This window comes from Hippocampus bargibanti, linkage group LG12 (genome assembly GCF_051943395.1).
Source record: "Hippocampus bargibanti isolate YZ-2025 linkage group LG12, ASM5194339v1, whole genome shotgun sequence".
Taxonomy (NCBI): domain Eukaryota; kingdom Metazoa; phylum Chordata; class Actinopteri; order Syngnathiformes; family Syngnathidae; genus Hippocampus; species Hippocampus bargibanti.
Window position 1 is genome coordinate 7,792,038 of NC_142745.1, and position 20,287 is coordinate 7,812,324.

Genomic DNA, 20,287 nt, shown 5'->3' on the forward strand with positions numbered 1-20,287 from the left:
TAACTGACATCAAAACGTTTTATAGCATCTAAAATACCCAAAACACGCAGGCTGATATTTTTAGTCAAATGCAAAACACCAATAAAAATAACTTAAGTGTCCCAAAACTACTTCAAAATGACCTTGGAAATGGCGAGTTTCAGAAGGTACGGCCCCCTTGTTCGTGACATCGCGCCAGGACATCTTGCCTTGCTCTACAATCAAAACAATGGCTTCAGATTCGGAGAAGATGCTTTCTTGTTACTCATCCATTGTTATCAATGTAAATTTCTCCACTGCGAGAGTAATAATGGCAAATCCAATCCAGTTATGAATATAATTCAAATAGTTATGAAGAGGAAAGCATAAATGTTTGCTTCCGTATCATGTTGAGGCGTCTGGACTCCAATGTAGCTCCCAGAAAATGCCCAAGATGGCACCCAAGCTTCGTTGGAAATGGGCCGATTTGTCTGCTTGGAATTTGTGTCACCTCGTATCAAATAGTAGTCTTTGTGCAACACACAAGGATTCACCATTGCATTATTTATCTGTTTTCCTTCTAATTTCGCCATCAACACGATGTTTTCAGACCAAAGTACCCAAAATGCATCGTGTGTCGCTTTGTCGGTCAGGGGCGTTCCTGACGTAATGTCACGTCAGGAATCGTCACCAACTTGAAAACAAGACTTCCTGAATATTCAGCGCGAGTCTTAAAACGTAAAATACAGCAATATGAGGTGGAATCTTTGTAAAATACGCTCAATAGAAGTCATTTGACGTGATTTTACAAACTATGTAAACAACTTGTCCGGAGGCGTCGGTTGTCCTTTAAGTTTTACTTCGGAAAGATTTCATGGCAGAATCAAAATGGCGCCCATTCATGTTTTGAATTGTTCACCATGAACCACCACACAGTTTGATCCATGCTAACAAAGAAAGAAAAACCACAAAGGGGATAAGATAAGACATTTAATATGTGCAACATGTGTACCTAAAAGGCACTAGTGAATATCAAGCTACATTTATTTGTCAAATGTTTGCATAAAATGTATATTTGGATGCAGGTAACTTTTTTGGTTTTTAGTGGATTGCTTCACACAAAAGGCATTGCGATATACAGTATACATATAAGGTTGATTGTTTTGAATCATTACGAGCTGAGGGTGAAAATGCACAAGAGCACCATTTGGTAAATCTTGATAATTGTGAAAACCACATATGAAAAAACAGTTTACAGTACATGACGTGAGAACGTGCGGACACTTTGGTCAGAATTGTCTAGAGTTGGCTGCTTTGTTCAACAAATTCATGGTTTTAAACATTTTACAATGTGAATGCTTATGCAAGCATTCACAGAGCCAAGCTGTAGCACATCCCAAATTCACACTAGGGATCAATTTTCATATGTTTGCGGCACAAATGCAGAAAATTGAAAATAAAACAGTCCTTTTCTGCCCCTCTCAATGGAGGAATAGAATTGATGCCAGGAATCTAAAACTGTGCTGAAAAGAAGTGTAGGTTAAAGTTAACTGTCAATTATTAGAAAACCATTTATCCTCCCCTCCACCCGAAAAAGATGCAAGACAAACACAACACGACACTGAGGACATTTGTGGCTTGAATAAATAAAACAGATGTTCTGTTTTGATATTTAAATATACCTGAGAGCAATCAATAACAGATATGGCTTCATTGTCAAGAACATTGAAACAATTTGGAATTGTGTTTTTGGAAATCAATTATCCCTCCATAAAGAAATTCATCATCTTCCCTTTTTTGCTAACAAGAACACATGTGTGGAGCTAAATTACATTACCCGGAAAAGGTTTTAAAATGTCACCCTAAGTGGAGGAAAATAAAGCTATTTTTATCATACAAATAGAGCTAAAGGTTACTATAATAAATTAGGGTATTGTTTCTCAAACCACATTAGATAGATCATGTTGCAAAAACTTATCCAGATTTTATTTACTTATTAATTTTAATGAATGTACATTTTGTTTTTAACCAATCTATGCCGGCAACATACAGTGACATGTGTATCAATCAATTCCACTGGATGGCAAAAAGTACAATTAGTTTCCATCAGTCAGCAGAATATTGATTTCTAATCTATTTAACAGGCCCAGATTTCACATTAAGTAAGTTGTGGATATGAGATAGGATCATCATTTTTGTTGTTGTGGTATTCTGTGAGAATGTTCTTAAATGAAAAATATGATCCATGGTTGAATCAAAAAAGGCATTGTGGAGATTGTTGTACATTTTTGAGGTCATGAAGTGAAAAAGTGGCTGCAGTATATGATTGTCACCACAGAGTGCCAGTAATGCACCATTTATGGAACGTAAGGCCCCTGACTCTAAATAAATTGATTGTTGCAAATACTGATCCAACTCTGCTTCTTTCAGGAAAAAAAATTCACGTCACAATGTGTGCTTCCCTTAAAACATCAAGAAATAATCACATGTGGATCATTTGATTCTTACAGCATGAGAAGGCCACGGTTCCATCCTGACATCCGGAACTTCTACAAGCGTGGTGCAGCAGCCCGTTGATGATGAGGTAAGGATCCCGTGGAGGTCTTCAACCACTGAGGGGATGCAGGTCGACTTTAACTTTCTCCCCGGTGCTCATCATGCCGATAGTGGGGTAGAAGCCCCCGGCTGGTAAGCCCACCTCCCTGCGCCCTACCACCTTTCCATTGCGGGTGAAGAACACCTTTCGTAAGCGGAGACGAAAAGAGACAATGAGAACAATTGCACGGATGTCAGTCCTGGCGTTGTGCGGTTTTGGCAGCGTCTCACCATGACCTTTGCTCCCTCCAAGTCTTCCCCTCTCGTCGTCGTCGTCGTCGTCATTGCTCGCGTACAAGTCATTCTGAACCTCTCTGGGCTGCGGAAACATTTCCAGGTCCCAATCGTCCGTCTCATCTAAACAAAGGCGGCAAAGAGGAAGACAGACAATTGAGAAGATGGATATGATGGCGTGTCCATAGGATGGCGCGTGAAAGAACTCGCCTCCATCTTGGTGGCTGAAGTCACGTGGAAACATGATTCCACAGCCCATCAGGTCTCCTTCGAAGCAACGTGGTCCGAAGGCGTCGCCGACGCCACTGCCCTGAAATAACTTCCCGTCGTCTACACAAGAAATTTTGAATTAGTTCACTGTGTCGAAATACAAGTTTCTACCATTCAAAGGACGACCGACACCATTTTTTTGTTTCCTAACTGACATCAGAAAAACGTTTTGTAACATCTAAAATACCCAAAACACGCAGGCTGATATTTGTAGTGAAATGCAAAACACTAATAAAAATGACTTGTGTCCCAAAACTACTTCAAAATGACCTCAGAAAGTTTCAGTTTCAGAAGGTCCCGCCCCCTTGTTCGTGACATCACGCCAGGACGTCTTGCCTTGCTCGAGAATCAAAACAATGGCTTCAGATTCGGAGAAGATGCTTGCTTGTTACTCATCCAGTTATGAATATGATTCAAACAGTTCTGAAGAGGAAAGCAGGAATGTTTCCAATCGATTAAAGAAGTCCTTCCGTCTCATTTTGAGGCATGTGGACTCCAATGTAGCGCCCAGAAAATGCACAAGATGGCGCCCAAGCTCCGTTGGAAATGGGCTGATTTGTCTGTTGGGAATTTGTGTCAACTAGTATCAAATAGTAGTCTTGGTGCAACTCATGATTCACCATCGCGTTATTTATGTTTTTTTCCTTCTAATTTCACCATCAACACAAAGTTTTCAGACCAAACAAAGTACCCAAAATGCATTGTGTGTCGCTTTCTCGGTCAGGGGCGTTCCAGACGTGACGTCACGTCAGGCATCGTCATCAACTCGAAAACAAGACTTCCTGAATATTCAGCGCGAGTCTTAAAACGTACAATATAGCTATATGCCGTGGAATATTTGTAGAATCCGCTTAGTTGAAGTCATTTGAAGCGATTTTAAAAAATATGGACACATCTTGTCCGGCGGCGTCAGTTGTCCTTTAATGTACACACACGTATTCTGACCATCGAGACAAATTAGAGCATGAACCGTCCTTTTGTGACCAGTCGACAAAGGCAGAAATTCCCACATTTATTTGGGAATTGAAAATATGACGTGGAGCGCCATTCCCGAATGTGTTCGGGTTTTGTTTTTTCTTATTACTGATAAAGCACTGGTGAGACCTCTGGCAAAAATGAGGGGCAGCATTTGCCTTTTGTAAAGCCGCCCCCATTTCAAGCTCAGATAACTCCAGACCCAGATAACTTGGGAATTAACTTTTTGTGATGAAAGAAAAGTCTAAGGTTTCTTACTCTGCATTGAATGTAAACAATTGCAAGTAACACTCACCAGCATGATAAGCTATGGACCCTCTGCTCCATCCTGGATGTCTGTTTTTAGGATAATCCTGTGGGACAAAAATGATAAACCACTGCATCAAATCTAGCATCATCAATAAGAGTGCAAAATGATATTTTCCATTCGGGATACAAGCCAACATGATATAAACCGTCATCAAGGACATGACAGGCTGGACTGCTGTTCTCTGTGTATAATTCAATAACTAATTACTAAATGTTTGGTTATCACAGTGTGTCCCAACCTTGATTGTGGGAATTGAAAATATGATGTAGATTGCCATTCCCGAATTTGTTCGGGTTTTGTTTTTTCATGCTTAGGTCCCGATAAAGCGCTGGCCATGGCCTCTGGCAATATTTCTTCTTTTCCACAAGGGGCAGTATTTCCCCTTTTTCCATGTTGGCGCTTTGTTACAGCTTCAGCTGTTGTTAAAGCGCTATATAAATCAATATATATGTATTGCATTGTATTTTGGACAGCCACCTTCATTTCAAGCTCATATAACTCCAAACTCATAATTTAGGAATTAACTATTTTCTTCTGATGAAAGAAGACAGATTAAGGTTTGTTAGGCTGTATTGAATGTTTATGTCGTCCTAAAATTAAATAATCTGTGGGTCCTGGAAGTCAAGTGACAATGACAAAAACCCTGGCACTGCAGTGGACACATTTTTGCACATCGTCTGGCAGTGAATGAGTTAAAATAATTTGAATCGTGTATCAAAGTCCTCAGAGTAATGACTTTCTTATCATCATCATAGACCTGTTAAATTGAAGACAAAGCTGATATGCAGTAATTACAGGAAGTCATGAATTTGAGCATTGTATGAATGGCAACAGGTGGCTACAATGCACCTGTTGCCATTGAGAGCTTGTCATAGGAGATTTTTTTTAATGAGTCCATATTTGATCAAGTGTTGAAATAGGTGTCTTGGTGTTTGTCGTGACCTTTGTTGTCGCGCAAACTTTCTCCTTCAATTCTTCATATTGTGCTACAGGGTGAGGTTATCTTAAGAGTCTTATGAATTTTCCCTGATGACGGCTTTGACCTTGCACAAGAAACACAGCAGAAGTGAGCACTTGCTCTCGCTGTCTCTGTCTGGCTGGCTGGAGCCTTCATACCTTCAAGTTGTGCATTTAACAGGGTGAGGTTGTTTTCAGAGTTATTACATTGTGTTCCAAATGCTTTTGACTTTCCCTCATTGTAGAAAAACGTGGCCAACATGCGTGAGGAATGTCACAAAGCTTGACCGATTGGACTGGCAGACGATGAGATATGTGACCGGCTAATTGGCCATTCATGCCATTATACATAAAAAGCTGCAATTGCATGCGCAGTGAAAACAAATTCAAATCAGATTAAAAGTGAGAGGCAGATTCTTTGAAGCAAAGATTGATAAATTTTCCTTCAAAGAAAAGCTGGAAATAAAACAGTTTGTTCTTTGCTCAGTCCTGCCACAATGGTTACCCGAACACAAAACAATTCCCTTTATTTTGATTATTAGAGCAAAAGAAATGACCAAGTGGTGGATTTAAAAAAAAATAAATAAAAGAGGAAAAAAAAACATTCCGGGGAAATGCCAACTCTATTCTCAGATGTCACGACCCGCCCACACGCATCAACGCCAGAGGACTCAGAAAGAGATTAGAGAAGGTGCAAAGTGCAACGCAGATCCTCCGCCTTCCGGCTTGCGAGGACCATCGCGCACAGCTGGCACAAAGCAAAGTGTGCGTCAGTTAGCCGCCGCCGCCGCCGCAAAGTGAAAACAATGAGCACATGGCAGAACATCTCCAGATCTGAAGCCCACGTCTTCTCAAATGTGTTATTTCAATGACACAATGGCGGGATAATGTGTAAACATTCAACGGGTCTTCATTTCGTTTCCAGAACGTGAATCATTTCCAATCAAACAACACCAAACCAAGTTTCCCCAATGCAACTGCACTTTCGTCCTTAATGAGGCAGATTAGCATCTAAGTGGAACAACCTGCTTGGACGGAAACGCAGATGTGAGGGCACAATGAGACAATAGTTATTCTGTTGTTAGCTTTTCCTCCCTCATCCATCATTACGCAAACTGGAAACTGTGAAAACATCTCAAATGGAGGTTCCAGAGAAATGACCGCAGCACGTAGCGCAACGCTGACTGTGAAACGCGGTGGAGGCTAAGCGCGGCGAGGCGCCTTGTACCTTACGTGCCAGGCCCAGGGCGATGTAACACTTTTCCCCGGCGTCGGTGATCTCCAGCTCGTAGTAGTGGAAGCGTGTGTTGAGGGGACGAAGGGCCTGAGCCAAGCCCACGTCAACGATGCTCTTCCCTTTGCCTGTGTACTCCAGCAGCTGGGGAACACCACTGTCATGTTAGCCCGTCAAATGTGCACATGGTTGGAAGTCTCAAAACGAGGAGAGTTAAGGAAGGTGTCATCGTGCGACGGATTAAATATGGCCTGCGGGGGGGACTAAATGAGAGAAAAAAATGACTATAAATTAATAACAAAGTGACTTGAAAAAATCTCCACTATCAACACGCAAGGACAAAATTATGAATGATGATTGATATCAAAACAAATTGAGAGCTTAATTTTATTTTTGGGATATGTAGCTGTACTACATATAGACAAACAACAAGCACCTAACTGTAATAGGTGGAAAAAAAGCACCATCTCACGAGCTTGCAAGTTCAAGCCATGCAGAAGGTGCCCTCCCCCACCCTCGCCCTCTTTTGAAAGGTCTCCTGAGGACTGTACAATGGAATTCAGCTCGCATGTGGTGATGTACAAAAGATTGATGTTAATAATATGATAGGGGGACTCATTTGTAGAAACCACGCATAAGGAAAAGGTATTGCAGACAAAGTTATTTGCTTGTGCCTGAGGGATATTCAGTTGTGAATCCCACTTGCCTCCTATAATTGAGCTCAGATTTAGTGCACCTCAGCATCTGAGTCAGACACCAACCCTGCAGTCTGGACGTCTCCGAAATGGGTGGGGATCGTAAAAGGGAGGGAGGTCAATGACCTCCTCGAAATAATTTGATTCCATCATGAAGAATTTGTGAATACTTCTGTATTTGGCATAACTCTGCTTACATTGAGTCGGTAATGATTCACATTGTGATTTAAAAAAAATATGCCTTACATTCGAAATCCCCAGAAGTGACACACTAATATGTCACACTGAAAACTAACCACTTTGTCTGCATGGAACTTTATTTATTCCAGGCACATGTTTTATATTCAAAAAATCCCACAGGACAAAAATAGGGAAAATGCCACAAATAGAGCTCGATTGAAAGCTTTCAGAATTCATCATCACAGCAATGGATGAGAACGTCAGTGATGTCACTGACGACATCATTGACGTTGAATTATCCCATTGATTCATCAAATGTATTTTCCACTCAACTGTCTGTCCACAGTGGGATTCAAACCAGTGACCATTGAACATCGTATTTGACATAAAAGCTCCTCTGCGCATTCGGTACTTACGGTGCCAGAGACTTTAATATCATGAAGGCGGCCCCAGTCATCTTCGTGGCTGTCAACTATCATCTGCCCATCATCCTCCTCCATTCTCCATTCAGCATGTAGGTCCAGCAGCACTTCCTCCCCCAAAGAATGCATTCCTACAGCAGGGTAGAGAGCTTCGACCGCTGGCATGTCCAAGCTGCCCACCTGGACACATTCCCCATTTCTTCATATTCACACAACTGGACGTCAACAATGCACAAGTGAACTTGAAAGCTGACTTACTTCTTGACCATTTTTGGTAAAAAACACAGTCAACTGTCCATCATCAGAGTCCAGGGATATTCCACAGCCGATTCTGTCCCCTCTGCAGCATTTTGGACCAAACTGTTGACCTACAGTGTTACCGTTGTACAGCCTGCAAGGATATGAGACTTATGAGATATTGCTGCCTGACTGATTAATCGGTCGATATTAGCGCTTTTAACTCATTCCACTGCCATTCCCAGATTTATTCGGGGATTGAAAAGCATGACGTGGAGCGCCACTCCCGAATTTGTTCAGGTTTTGGTTGTTCTTGCAGAGTGGGGGTACCAATAAAGCACTGGTCAGACCTCTGGGAATGTTTTCCCTGCTAGGAAAGGGCAGCATTTGCCTTTTGTACAGCAGCCCCCATTTTACACTCAGATAACTCCAGACCCATATAATTTAGGGATTAACTCATTTTTTCTGATGAAAGAAGAGAGTCTAAAGTTTCTTGCACTGCATTGAATGTTGATGTCGTTCTAAATCTCAATATTCTGTGGGTCCTACAATATGAGTGAAAATGACAAAAACCTTGGCACTGCCGTCTGGCAGTGAATGAGTTAATCTTGAGGAAAATGAGCAATTTCTTTTACACATTAAGACATTACATATTAAAGGATAAAGCATTGTAAAAAAATAAATGTCAAATGTTAAACCCATAATTAAAGTACAACCGACGTCACTTTTTTGTTTCTCAACTGACATCAGAAAAACGTTTTATAGCATCTAAAATATCCAAAACATGCAGTATGATATTTTTATTCAAATGCAAAACACCAATAAAAATGACTTAAAGTGTCCAAAATCGCCAAAAAATTGAGCTGCGAATTGGGCATTTTCAGAAAGTCCCACCCCCAGGTCGTGACGTCACGCCAAGACTTCTTGAATTGCTGGAAAATCAAAACAATGGCTTCAGATTCGGAGAATATGGTTTCTTGTTACTCATCCAGTTATGAATAGGATTCAAATAGTTCTGAAGAGGAAAGCATACATGTTTGCAATCGATTAAATAATTTATTCCGTGCCATTTTGAGGAAACATTGAGGGGAAATGTCTCACTGAAAAAGAGGCACAAAATGGCGACCTCCTGTGGTCACCTCCGTTTCCACAGGCTGATAAATTCCTTATATGGAGCTTGGACGCCCTCTTCTGGTGGCTTTTGGGTGCAACATGAGGTCCCCAGACCAAACAAGTACAGCAAAATACATTGACGTGATGGAAGGACCGCTACAATGCGTCTTTTTTTTTTCGGTCAGGGGCGTTCCTTTAGTGACGTCACGTACGGACTCGTCACCAACTCAAAAACAAGACTTCCTGAATATTCAGCGCGAGTCTTAAAACGTAAAATATAGCTATATGCGGTGCAATCTTATTAAAATACGCTCAGTAGAAGTCATTTGAAGCCATTTTACAAATTATGGACACAACTTGTCCGGAGACGTCGGTTGTCCTTTAATATTGTTAAGCATTAAGGAACCAACAAAATAAGACTTGATAATAAAGGCAGAGAGTAGTGAACAGCAGAATCAACATTACATAAAAATGGCAGATTGGCAACTCTGCATTCTGTCAATGACCCTACTCGTCGGGAATTGACGAACAAAAGCATTTTCATTGTTACACACGTTGCTATGAGTCGAATTAATTAAAAAAAAAAAAACACAAAAGTATGCTTGAAATATTTTTGACCCCAAGTATTACTCAAAACTTGGTCGGCCAGGTTTTACTTCACACCTGACCTATACTGCTGTTGTATGGCACACTAGTGAAGAGATTGGGCTGCTTATTTCTCTCTGTTCCCACTGTTGTGAGACTTTTTAAGGGGAAGTGTGACAGTACACAATTTACATTAATTCACAACTCAGAATAAAGCAAATATGACCTAAATTGTGATCGCAAGTCGTGCTGTGCATACCTTGAAATCAAATAAAAATTCTCACACGTACTTGCCATCATCTGCATGGAAAGCCACAGAATTTGGGAGCCAGCCCGGTTGATGGTCCAGCTTGTAAAGTTGAGGCACTAAACCAACAGCAATCATCCCCCTCACTCCGGTATCGACAATTGTTACCTAGAGGGAGCCACAGAAACAGATCAGGTTGAACATTACCTGAAGGGTTGCCATGGTAATTTGAACCGGAAATGTCTGTCAGCAACTTTATGCCAGATATTATTTATATCTATTTCAGGTAAATGTGAGACAGGCCAATGTTATACTGACCAAGAAACTCTGCTCCTAAATACACAGAGGTTAAGTGTGAAAATAAGGCAGACATTATTGACAAAAATGTTGCCATAATCACTCAGTCATCATCTTTAAATGACATTTATGAGTTTTTACAATGTACACAATTCTGTTTTCCTACCTATACTGAATGTTTTTCACCTGTCTCCTAAATCACTGCCTGTGTTGTCATTATAAGGGGTAGCTGCCACTTTAAGAAAACAGCATTTAATTTCACTTCATGAAAAAAAAAGATAAAAAAAATTACACTCTAGTTTAATACCTTTCATATTATGGGTCCACGTGGATACAGTATTATCAAGCTTAACGGGTCCATTCGGTCCAACTAAAATATCCGTTGATATAAATGTGAAATATAATTGCTGAACAATCCGCAGTTAGCTTGGTAGCAGAGTTATGTTGTGAAGGTAATGTGCTCAGTATACGTCAACATTAGTCAAAAATGTCCACCACTGCGAGCAGGTTCACATATTTTGTTATGCAGGCACATGGATTGCTAAAATAGCTTTGCCTCTATTTGCTACAATGATTATGAAGTTCAATGGAAAATCTTGTTTTTTTTTTGGGTGATATGAAAACACCCAAGCGATACACATAGAAATATTCTCCAACTTCATTTTTATTGATACTGACTCAATTGATCAGAGCAGCAAGTGAAAAATTCAAATATACAATCCATTTTCCATCCTATTTTTCTTTACAAGCTCATTGTCTGCGAAACTTACATTGATACTACTGACTCAGAATGAGGATCGAAACCAGTCTGTGCCGTTGTTATCACAACTGAATACTGAGCGTATGACGTGATTCTTGAGAAGCCCTATATGGAAAGCGCACAAGCCGGAGCATTACTGGCAGATGAAGGGCAAGCAGAAGAGGAAACTTCAACTTCATTCCCATGACCTCAACAGATCCCTCAAAGATCCTTCATGGTTAAAAAGGAATGTATCATTTTTTTCCTCATCAAAACCCTCTGGCATATGGCCCATAAATACTGACATCAAATCTATGAGGAGGTCGCGTTGCTGATTAGGCCCCTCCAACCGTACTGACGCAGATAGCCCCTTCCCTTCCTTCTCCACTTTGCCTCCCATAATGTGAGTCATAAGAAGCACATCTAAGCGGAAAGGTTAAAAGGTGTGGTTACTGTATCACTACACGGCCTGGGTGTGCTTGGCAAGTTTGAACATGGCTTCCTCTGCCCTTGCAAGTTAGCATCGAGAGTCCAGTAAATCATGTGTGCTGTAACCTCCAAAGTTGAATCTTCAATAAGATGAACAATCAAATGTTTCTAAAACACAACATGCTTTTGTCCCCTATGTTTGAGGCGCCATGACGGGATCCTGCTCATGAAAAAGGACTGAAGATAAAAAAACCAAAAGGAAAAGGTCTGAGCGAGCATTGCAATTCGTCAGGTGTCCTCAAATGGTGAATATTTTTACTTTGTGATATTTGTTTTACAACACAATGGTGAACATATCTTTGTTCTTACATAAGTCGATACGTGTGATGTTAAAATGTTACCTGACAATAACCATAATAGGTTTTAAAATAGTGACGGCTACACAATTGGACAAATTTGAGAGTCAAACAACCTCAGAAGACTCCAGGCTCCAAACGTTCAAACACACTAAAACATGGAGAGAAAAAAAGTTACAAACATTTGCGCACCAGTAAACGAGCCACATTGGCCAGCAATCTGCTGCCATGCTCCATGCAGGCAAGAGCACACACGGTACTCCTTCCGCAAGCTGAATTTGTCACAGACGAGACGGCCAAAAATATCATCTGGATCCAGTGAGAATCTTTCATAATTCATATTATTCAAATTGATGCAACGAGGAGCTTCTCGTTTGATAAACAGCCATGTCAGAAGACATATTGCTTGGTCATCACAAAACAATGTTGGTAATCATCAGCGGGTTCGCATCATCGCATCGGCCTGAATTAAGCAACTAAGACAATTAAGGAGACTCCGAAAACAATTACAACTTGGAGCCTTGCAACATATTATCCAAGTCCTTCTCAGAGTTCAAAAGTCAAGGCTTTTCCATATGCACGATGTTAGACTTGAAAGAAACTCAACGTAGAGGGACCAGCGATGGAACAATAATCGACTATGCCGGTCTAAAGAGGAAAAACGTGACATCAGTGAAGGACAGGTGAAAGATCAAGATCATCCACTGGCATGCTTTAGCGTTGGTGGTGGTCTTTATTGATGAGTAGCGTCTGCTAAAAATATGTTTTGGAATTATGGACAAAAATGTTCAAACTTGATTTCTTTGGACAATAACAAGATGTCCAAACATGCGTGGAAAGGTGTTAGCAGAAGGAGGGAAAAAAAGGGGAAAAAATTTGGGAAAAGCCCTCGTGCATCCGTGTGTGTTTATTTTTACTTGCCCTTTCGGAAAACAGTTTTTAAACAATTCAGTTGAGTTATAGAGGTAATATCTCACAGTAATGGTGGAAAATGGTCAGGAATAATTTTTCTTGGTGTCAAATCTTTTTTGGGGGGGTGTGATCACAAAAGCGTCCTAAAAAAAGCACTTGAACAGGGGTGTGTAGACTTTTTGTACTAAATATATATGCATCTATAGAGAAAGTGTACATATATATATACACACACATATACACACACACACATACATACAGACACACACACACACACACACACACACACACACACACACATATACATATATATATATATATATATATATATATATATATATATATATATATATATATATATATATATATATATATATATATATATATATATATATATATATATATATATACACACAAATGTACATATACACACATACATATATAAACACTGAAATTGTCCTAGCCTGATATTACTAAACCAAGATGAAGACCTTTATAGATGACAATTTTTTTTGCTTTGTGAATCCATCTGGGAAAAAAAGACTAAATGTTTTGGAGGAAAAAAAATATTTGGAAGGTGATTTGATGAATGTCCAGATCAACAAAACATATGTTGTTGTCGGCGCTCACACCCTGACTCCAAAAATGTTTTTAGGCCAACAACCAGGATTCCGACATGGCAAGTGAGTCTGAGGTAAGTTGATACTGTGAAACAGAATGTTCTTTCTTTAATGAAGAATTGTTGTACTGTTCTGATCACACTGCTGCTATGGCAACATGCACGCTCGTGTTCACTCACAGGGGTGACAGGCTTGTCGGTTCATGGAGAGTGAGCACGTCCACTTGTCAGGTTAAAATTTGTAATTCTGGGAACAGTTTTAAATCTCTTAAATGGATTTGAACGATTATACCTGTATCTGTACAGTTCAAACGCCTCAACGGCAGGAAGTCCAAAAAATTCAACCGAATCTTGTGGCAAGATGGAAGAAACAAAGCTTTACATGATCAGTGAGCTAAAGAAAATTAATATTTAAATAAACATCACAGATCCGATCATAAGATGGACTCAGTCAATATAAACAATTTCCAGAACTTGACAGTGTGGCCTTGAAATTGACTACGGTATTTCCATTTTCTCCATTGGTAAAAAAAATGACTGAACCCCCGCCCCTACCCTGCAGTAGACTTACAGGGGGGGGGGGGACTCGCGCTACAGAACCTGCACCCACCCATTCATGGAAAAGTAAAAGACGATCACGGACAGGTCATTGGTAATAAAAGTGCACAATTTGGCGAGCTCTCTCGCGTCTCTGTCTGGAGGGGAAAATGTGACAGCTTTTTGTGGAACCCCATAAAAGGCGACCATGTAGCGTTACATATCCCACCGCATACAATTCCAGTCATATCCTCAACTTCTCCGGCTGATTCTATGACAACATTTCCTTGACCCAGACTTGAAATCAAGGTGGTTTTGTCAACTTCCAGGGCAAAAGGATAGAGACTGTGGGCCAGCCAAGATACAAACAGAAAGCTGTTTTTGCAGAACACACCCCATAGACACTAATTATGGGCCTAATGCCGCACCATGGTAACTGCCATTTCTTTTTTATCGTTTGTCAGAAGAGCACCATAAACAAACCCATTACATACCTCCAGATAGGATTGTTGTCACAATCCCATAATTACAACTCTATTATTCTACAACACCTGCCAATAAGAGGTCGGCAAACAATAAGTATCAGAAACCGTATATGTCACAATAAAAGTACACAGAATTTATTTTAAACCAGCCCCCGTAGTGAAATTAATATGAAAACGCTTACCCTGTGTTTTGTCCCACACCCATCCTAAAACGATGATGCAGTAGTCCCAGTTCTGGCCTGATTATCTCCTAACATAATCGACAAGAACAATGTTGGATCACTGGGCCGGATCTTCTTCATGTTGGCGGTGATCTAGCCTTTAATTCCCAACCAGAAGTTCTTCCATGTTATCATTTCACACAAATATTTACTTTTCTTGACCTTTACACAAAGCTCGCTCTTGTTTCTGGGGATGATTACATGCCCCAGAATCAGATTCTGATGCTTTGGTAACTATGACACTAACTTTTGGAAACTTCCTGTGGGAGAGCAGATGTGAAATGGGGCTAACAATTGAGCCCTTCATGTATCTATTGTAACTAAAAACTTCAGTTTTCGCTGAAAATACTGGCATTTGTGTGTGTTTTACACTAAAATGCCTATGTGGATTAATGAAATATTAATTTTATCTCAAGAGCAGCACAACGGAAGATCATTTAGCGTGTCTACCTCAGAGTATAGAGACCAGTTGTTCGATTCTGGGTTATTGTCTTCCATTGGGAGTTTGTATGATTCCCCATCCTTCCGTGTGTTATCTCCAGGTACACCTTTTTCCTCCCACATGCCAAAAACATGCCTGGTAGGTTGACTGAAGCGTGGCAGAGTGAGAACGGTTGTTTGTCTATGATGTGGCCCGTGATTTGATGCCAATCAGTTCAGGGTGCACCCTGCTTGCTGCCTTCAGACACCTAGGATAGGCCCTGGCATGCCCACGACCCTTGAGCAAATCACATAATGGATGGATGAATTAGTTTGACTCACCTCAAAATAGCGACTTCTCTTTGACAACGGTCTCGCTGCCACAAAACAGCCAACTTCATCTGAGTTCCCATGGTACCTGCACACAGAATACAAAAACAATCAACACTATTAACTTAACACTTGTTGCGTGAAATATTATAAATGCATGATGGGACAAGCAAAATATTGCTTTCTTTCGTGATAGTGAAACTAATACGTGCAGAGCTACATACTCTTTGGCGTTACCTGAGCACATCACCATCCCTGAGCATTCTTTTCAGACGTTCTCTGTACCGTACTGGTCGTACTTCACGAATTTCTCGTATTCGCCTTCTCCAGTTCAAAAAACGATAATGGAGGTTGATGTCGTCCATTTGTTGGAATCATCACAATCTGAAGCCAAAAGAAACAAATTGGGTCATTCAAATAGTCTATAAACAATCATGATCTATGATTTCCAAATTCCCGTTTTTATTTTGTCTTTTCACTTTCTATATCACTTATTTCGGTAATGTTTGTGGGAATCTGGAGCCTATCTGTTCTGTACTCATTGGAATCGTTATCAGTCACCCACAGGGTAGACAATCATTGTCACAGAACGGAACACACACTACGTTGGATGGGAAAAACAGCTAAGTGAACTATTACATCATCAGTGTCCTACACCTCCATTTAACAATTGAAATAGTGTATATCAGAAAATATATTTGCAAAAAAACATATATGCTCTTCATTTTATAAGAGTGTGGCCGTGTGAGAGCAATTTGTTTAAACAATAATGATTGTATATGTAATGTTAAGTAATTAGAGACAGGTGTGATGGGACATAATAGAGCTGACAAGTAAATTAGAAGACAAGACTACACTAAAGAAACCTTTCAAATAGACTGAAAGGAGGTAAGCACAGTAGAAGAACGTGTTTGTACTTATTATAACAAAGGGTTATTATAGTTCAACACAAACACATTAGGTTTGGAGACAACGCCATAAAAGTGATCTTAAAACTTTTTGGGAGAACTGTAATCTAGTGACGTACTCATAAGATTAACGAGTGACATGCGATAAAAAGTATTTTATTTTAACACAGCAACATAAACAGGTATAGGAATAGAAATGTATATTTCATATCCTGCGTTGAAAGTTGAAACCGGCAATGGAATGGTACTGTACGCCAGTATTGAACGATTAGATGCTAATGATAATTATTCAGTGATAATTCTAAAACAGTTGAAGTCTGTCCTAAGAGCAAAAGATTCGATTCCGACACTTTTGTTCACATTTTACGAGGTCGCAAAACGCACCACAACATTCAGTAAAATGACACGGTTGGCCGACTCGCTGTTACTCTTTCGCGCTGAGTCGTCAAAAGCACTGACAACCCATCAAAACGTCAATTTGAGCTCAACCTAATTATATTCCCGCTTTCGGGTTTTGTTTTCTTACTCTTTGACAAGCTGTAACTCGATGTTCTTCACTTTCTTGCGATTTTAGGCAGCTGAAGTCTTTCACTCGGTGTCCACTGTCCAACCGGTGCTACCGGAAGTTCCGCCTTCACAGCCAATCAGATCACCAGACTAAAATAACGTGTACGTAATATTTTTTTTACGCGCGCGTTCACGCGTAGGTAACTAAGTATGGGTATGAGAATGTAAACAAATAATGATGAAATGGTGTGAATTAATGCCTGAGTTTTTTATCATATGATGTGTTATAAAAATTCCACTGTATAATCCTTACTTCAAGTTGCACTGCATCTGTGTGTGCGCGCGTGTGTATGGTGTGCGTGTGCATAGATGGATGGACGGACGGACAGACAGACGGACGGCCTAACAGACGGACAGACAGACAGACAGACAGTGAAAATAAGTGCTCGAATGGAAAATAATGGATGATTTTCTTGGATCAAGGATAAGCGGTACAGAAATGGATGGATGGAAGACCTAAATTCACATCTATCCACACAAATGATCCAGAGTTTAATTCACTTTTTGTTTGTTTTCGATGTCAAACATAGATCAACAAATTTCAATTGAGCAAATGACAATTTGAACCGAGAGCTACTTAAACTGTTGCTTAGACCTTTTTTTCCAGTGTGCTGTCTGATTGCTTAATTTGGATCGATTACACTTTGACTGGCAAAAAAGCATGGCATTAGCAACTGTCACTGCTGATTTATATTGGAGTAGAAAACATGACTATCCTTCAAGATGACAGACAGCAAATGGTATGAGTGTGTGTGTGTTTGTGTGACAAGGAGAAATGGGGTGTGCTCAGCTCTGTGGAAATGAGAGGGAAACTCGGATTCTTCATCACACACCCTCCCATACCTCTCCTCTCTGGTTTTGCCCTTTAAAAGCTGCTGCCAGTGCTATCTTTCGGCCTCATTATCACCATTTCTTGGCTTGGGCAAATTGCTATCCGCCGTTTGAAGCTCACTGGAAATAAACAACGAAGCTTCGAAGGCCCTCGGAGAAAGCAAGCATCAACAAATCAAGGCCTTGGACAACTTTCAAGTGTGAGATGCTTCTGTTTGCGAATGTGCTGGTGCTGCTTGTTCTGCAGCCACTTCTTTCCAGCCCGAGGCCAATAACTGCACCGTCCAAAGGATGTGCCGGCTGCAAAGGAAGGCCTTACCCAATGCATTCGCAAGGAGATTTAAATGTCACTGTTCTGACTATTGGAGAGCCATGTGGGGTCTACACACTGAGCTGTGCAAGTGGTCTGCGTTGTGCACCTGCATCAAATGACCCGCGGCCCCTTCGCACCCTGCTGGAGGGCAGGGGCATTTGCAGCAACGCCAGTGTAATAAGCTGGACTGAAAAGAGCCAGACTGCAGGTAACATTTCCATCTGGGTACCCGAACGGCACTGTTGATGGATGTGCATGCACTCACAACTTGTAGTGAATGAATGAATGTTGACATGCATCAATCGCTTTGTTACAGCTTCAGAGCTATATAAATCAATATCTATTGTATTGTATTGTATTGTATTGTATTGTATTGTATTGTATTGTCTCAAAATTTTGGATTTTTGTTGTACCGTTATTGACTATTCCACAGAATAAAAACAAACAGGGTTCATTTTTCATAACAATTAGCTCATTCGAGTTTCATGTCAAAACTGATTCAAGTTGTGAACCCATTCAATAGGCAATTGTGATGTGTTTCTACCCTTAGATTCCACACCTACCGAGAATCCGGCGGAGGTAACCATTTTCTATCATAATTATACACTATAGAGACAGTTAATGATTAGTCATACTTAAAAAATCTTCTCCACTGACAGGCCCCATGTCGAAAGCTGCTAATCACACTTATCAGAGGCCTTGATACCCATTTATTCAAGTCCCATCATGACATCTACATGCCTAACTGCGATAAACGAGGCTTCTTCAGAAAGAAGCAGGTAAGTTGTCAATCACTGTCAGTTTAACGTCAACACTGTATAGGTAGACAGGTAGGGTGGGCAGGTAAATGGGAAGGAAGACAGACAGACAGACAGACAGACAGACAGACAGACAGACAGACAGACAGACAGACAGACAGACAGACAGGCAGACAGGCAGACAGGCAGACAGGCAGGCAGGCAGGCAGGCAGGCAGGCAGGCAAGTAAGCGTCGATTTAGGCAGGCAGACATCATCAATCAAGCAGGCAGACAATCATGCAAGAAAACAAAACAGTCCCATTCATACTCAAGCCCTGCCCCGAAAAAAATGCAAAAAAATACCTCTTCCATTGTACGTCACTTCATGAGCAGGTAACTGCCCATGCAATGAAAAGCTGCTTTGTCAGAAATTATTATTTATATTTGTACTAAAGAGAAACAAAACAAGATATTGCGTACTTCGTAAAAAAACTAACACGTTTGGTGGTACGTTCAGTCTCTACGTTCCTTGTTATAATTACAATCATTTTGAATGTTTTCACGCATACCGTACATGTTGATGTGTTTTTTTAATAACGTACCTGCGTTACATCTTCAATAAAACTGTACCTTGGAACAAAAAAAGACTTATCGTAATGAGGAATCGAGGCTGACGAGGAACACAGGGAGGAAAAAAATAAAAATGCGTTTCACGTCGGAATATAAAAACAACGCACATAACTTTGGGTTGCGACACTGCAAAATAGCTGACTGGTTGGGTGGATGAAGGGACGGGGACACAATGAATGAATGAACGGGTGGATAGATAGACAGATAAATGAATAGATAGATACTAGGAGGTTTTGCAAAATCCGCAAATTTGTGATCCACGTAACATGTTTTTTATGTGTGTGCAGTGTTGGTCCTCTCGAGGTAAACAACGTGGACGCTGCTGGTGCGTGAATGAGAGTGGCAGGCCACTGACGTCCCAAAAATATAAAGGCTTGACTTGTTGAAGAATGTCAAATTTGGATTAGGGAAAGGACAGCAATTTGGCGCCCACTGTGTGCTGAAGAGGGACCTCTTTCTGGAAGACTTGGGAATTCAACGTCTGGTGTCAACTGTAAATTTGACCGTTGATGCCCTCTAGGGAAAACATAGTGAACTTTTTGTTGGGCACGTCTGAATAAGACCGAAGATACGTGGCGTCACACGCGTGTAGATACACTGGCTCAAACAAATACCATCTAACGTAAGGGTTCTATAAAACGTTAAGCTTTGAATGACACTTTTAGAGATGGATCACTTCAACAGTATTTATTACAGCGTGCATAGTTAACATTGCACCGCGATGCACCGTCATTAAAGGAATTCATATTTGCAGAATATCCAAAAGAAAAATTGCCAGAGGTGCCCTTAATTGGTTATCGATGCCTTGATTAAACCTGTGAAAAAGTGTTTAGTTCTGAAAGCTGTGTTAAGGATTGTATACATTAATAAAGATGTACTGTGTTTAATTAAAAATCCATGTATTATCGAATCAAGTAGTTTTCCCATTTGGACATTTTGTTTA

At 40.5% G+C, this 20,287-nt stretch overlaps 2 protein-coding genes across 2 annotated transcripts; one reads left to right on the forward strand and one right to left on the reverse strand.

Moving 5' to 3' along the window:
- Window positions 1-935: 935 nt before the first annotated feature.
- On the reverse strand, window positions 936-16,897 carry spryd3 (SPRY domain containing 3). Its single transcript, XM_089010445.1, is given in 12 exon segments — window positions 936-2,698; window positions 2,785-2,811; window positions 2,813-2,910; window positions 2,998-3,117; window positions 4,328-4,385; window positions 6,528-6,677; window positions 7,825-8,010; window positions 8,089-8,221; window positions 10,056-10,180; window positions 15,370-15,445; window positions 15,595-15,741; window positions 16,792-16,897. Coding segments are annotated over 11 exon segments (1,236 nt in total). The 5' UTR covers window positions 15,723-15,741; window positions 16,792-16,897; the 3' UTR covers window positions 936-2,563.
- An 828-nt stretch (window positions 16,898-17,725) lies between these two features.
- Window positions 17,726-20,248, forward strand: LOC148890276 (insulin-like growth factor-binding protein 6). The gene is made up of 4 exons (XM_089010447.1): window positions 17,726-18,184; window positions 18,527-18,555; window positions 18,636-18,755; window positions 19,632-20,248. Exons 1-4 carry the CDS (start codon window positions 17,869-17,871, stop codon window positions 19,728-19,730), a joined length of 564 nt encoding a protein of 187 aa, XP_088866573.1. The 5' UTR covers window positions 17,726-17,868; the 3' UTR covers window positions 19,731-20,248.
- Window positions 20,249-20,287: the final 39 nt, after the last annotated feature.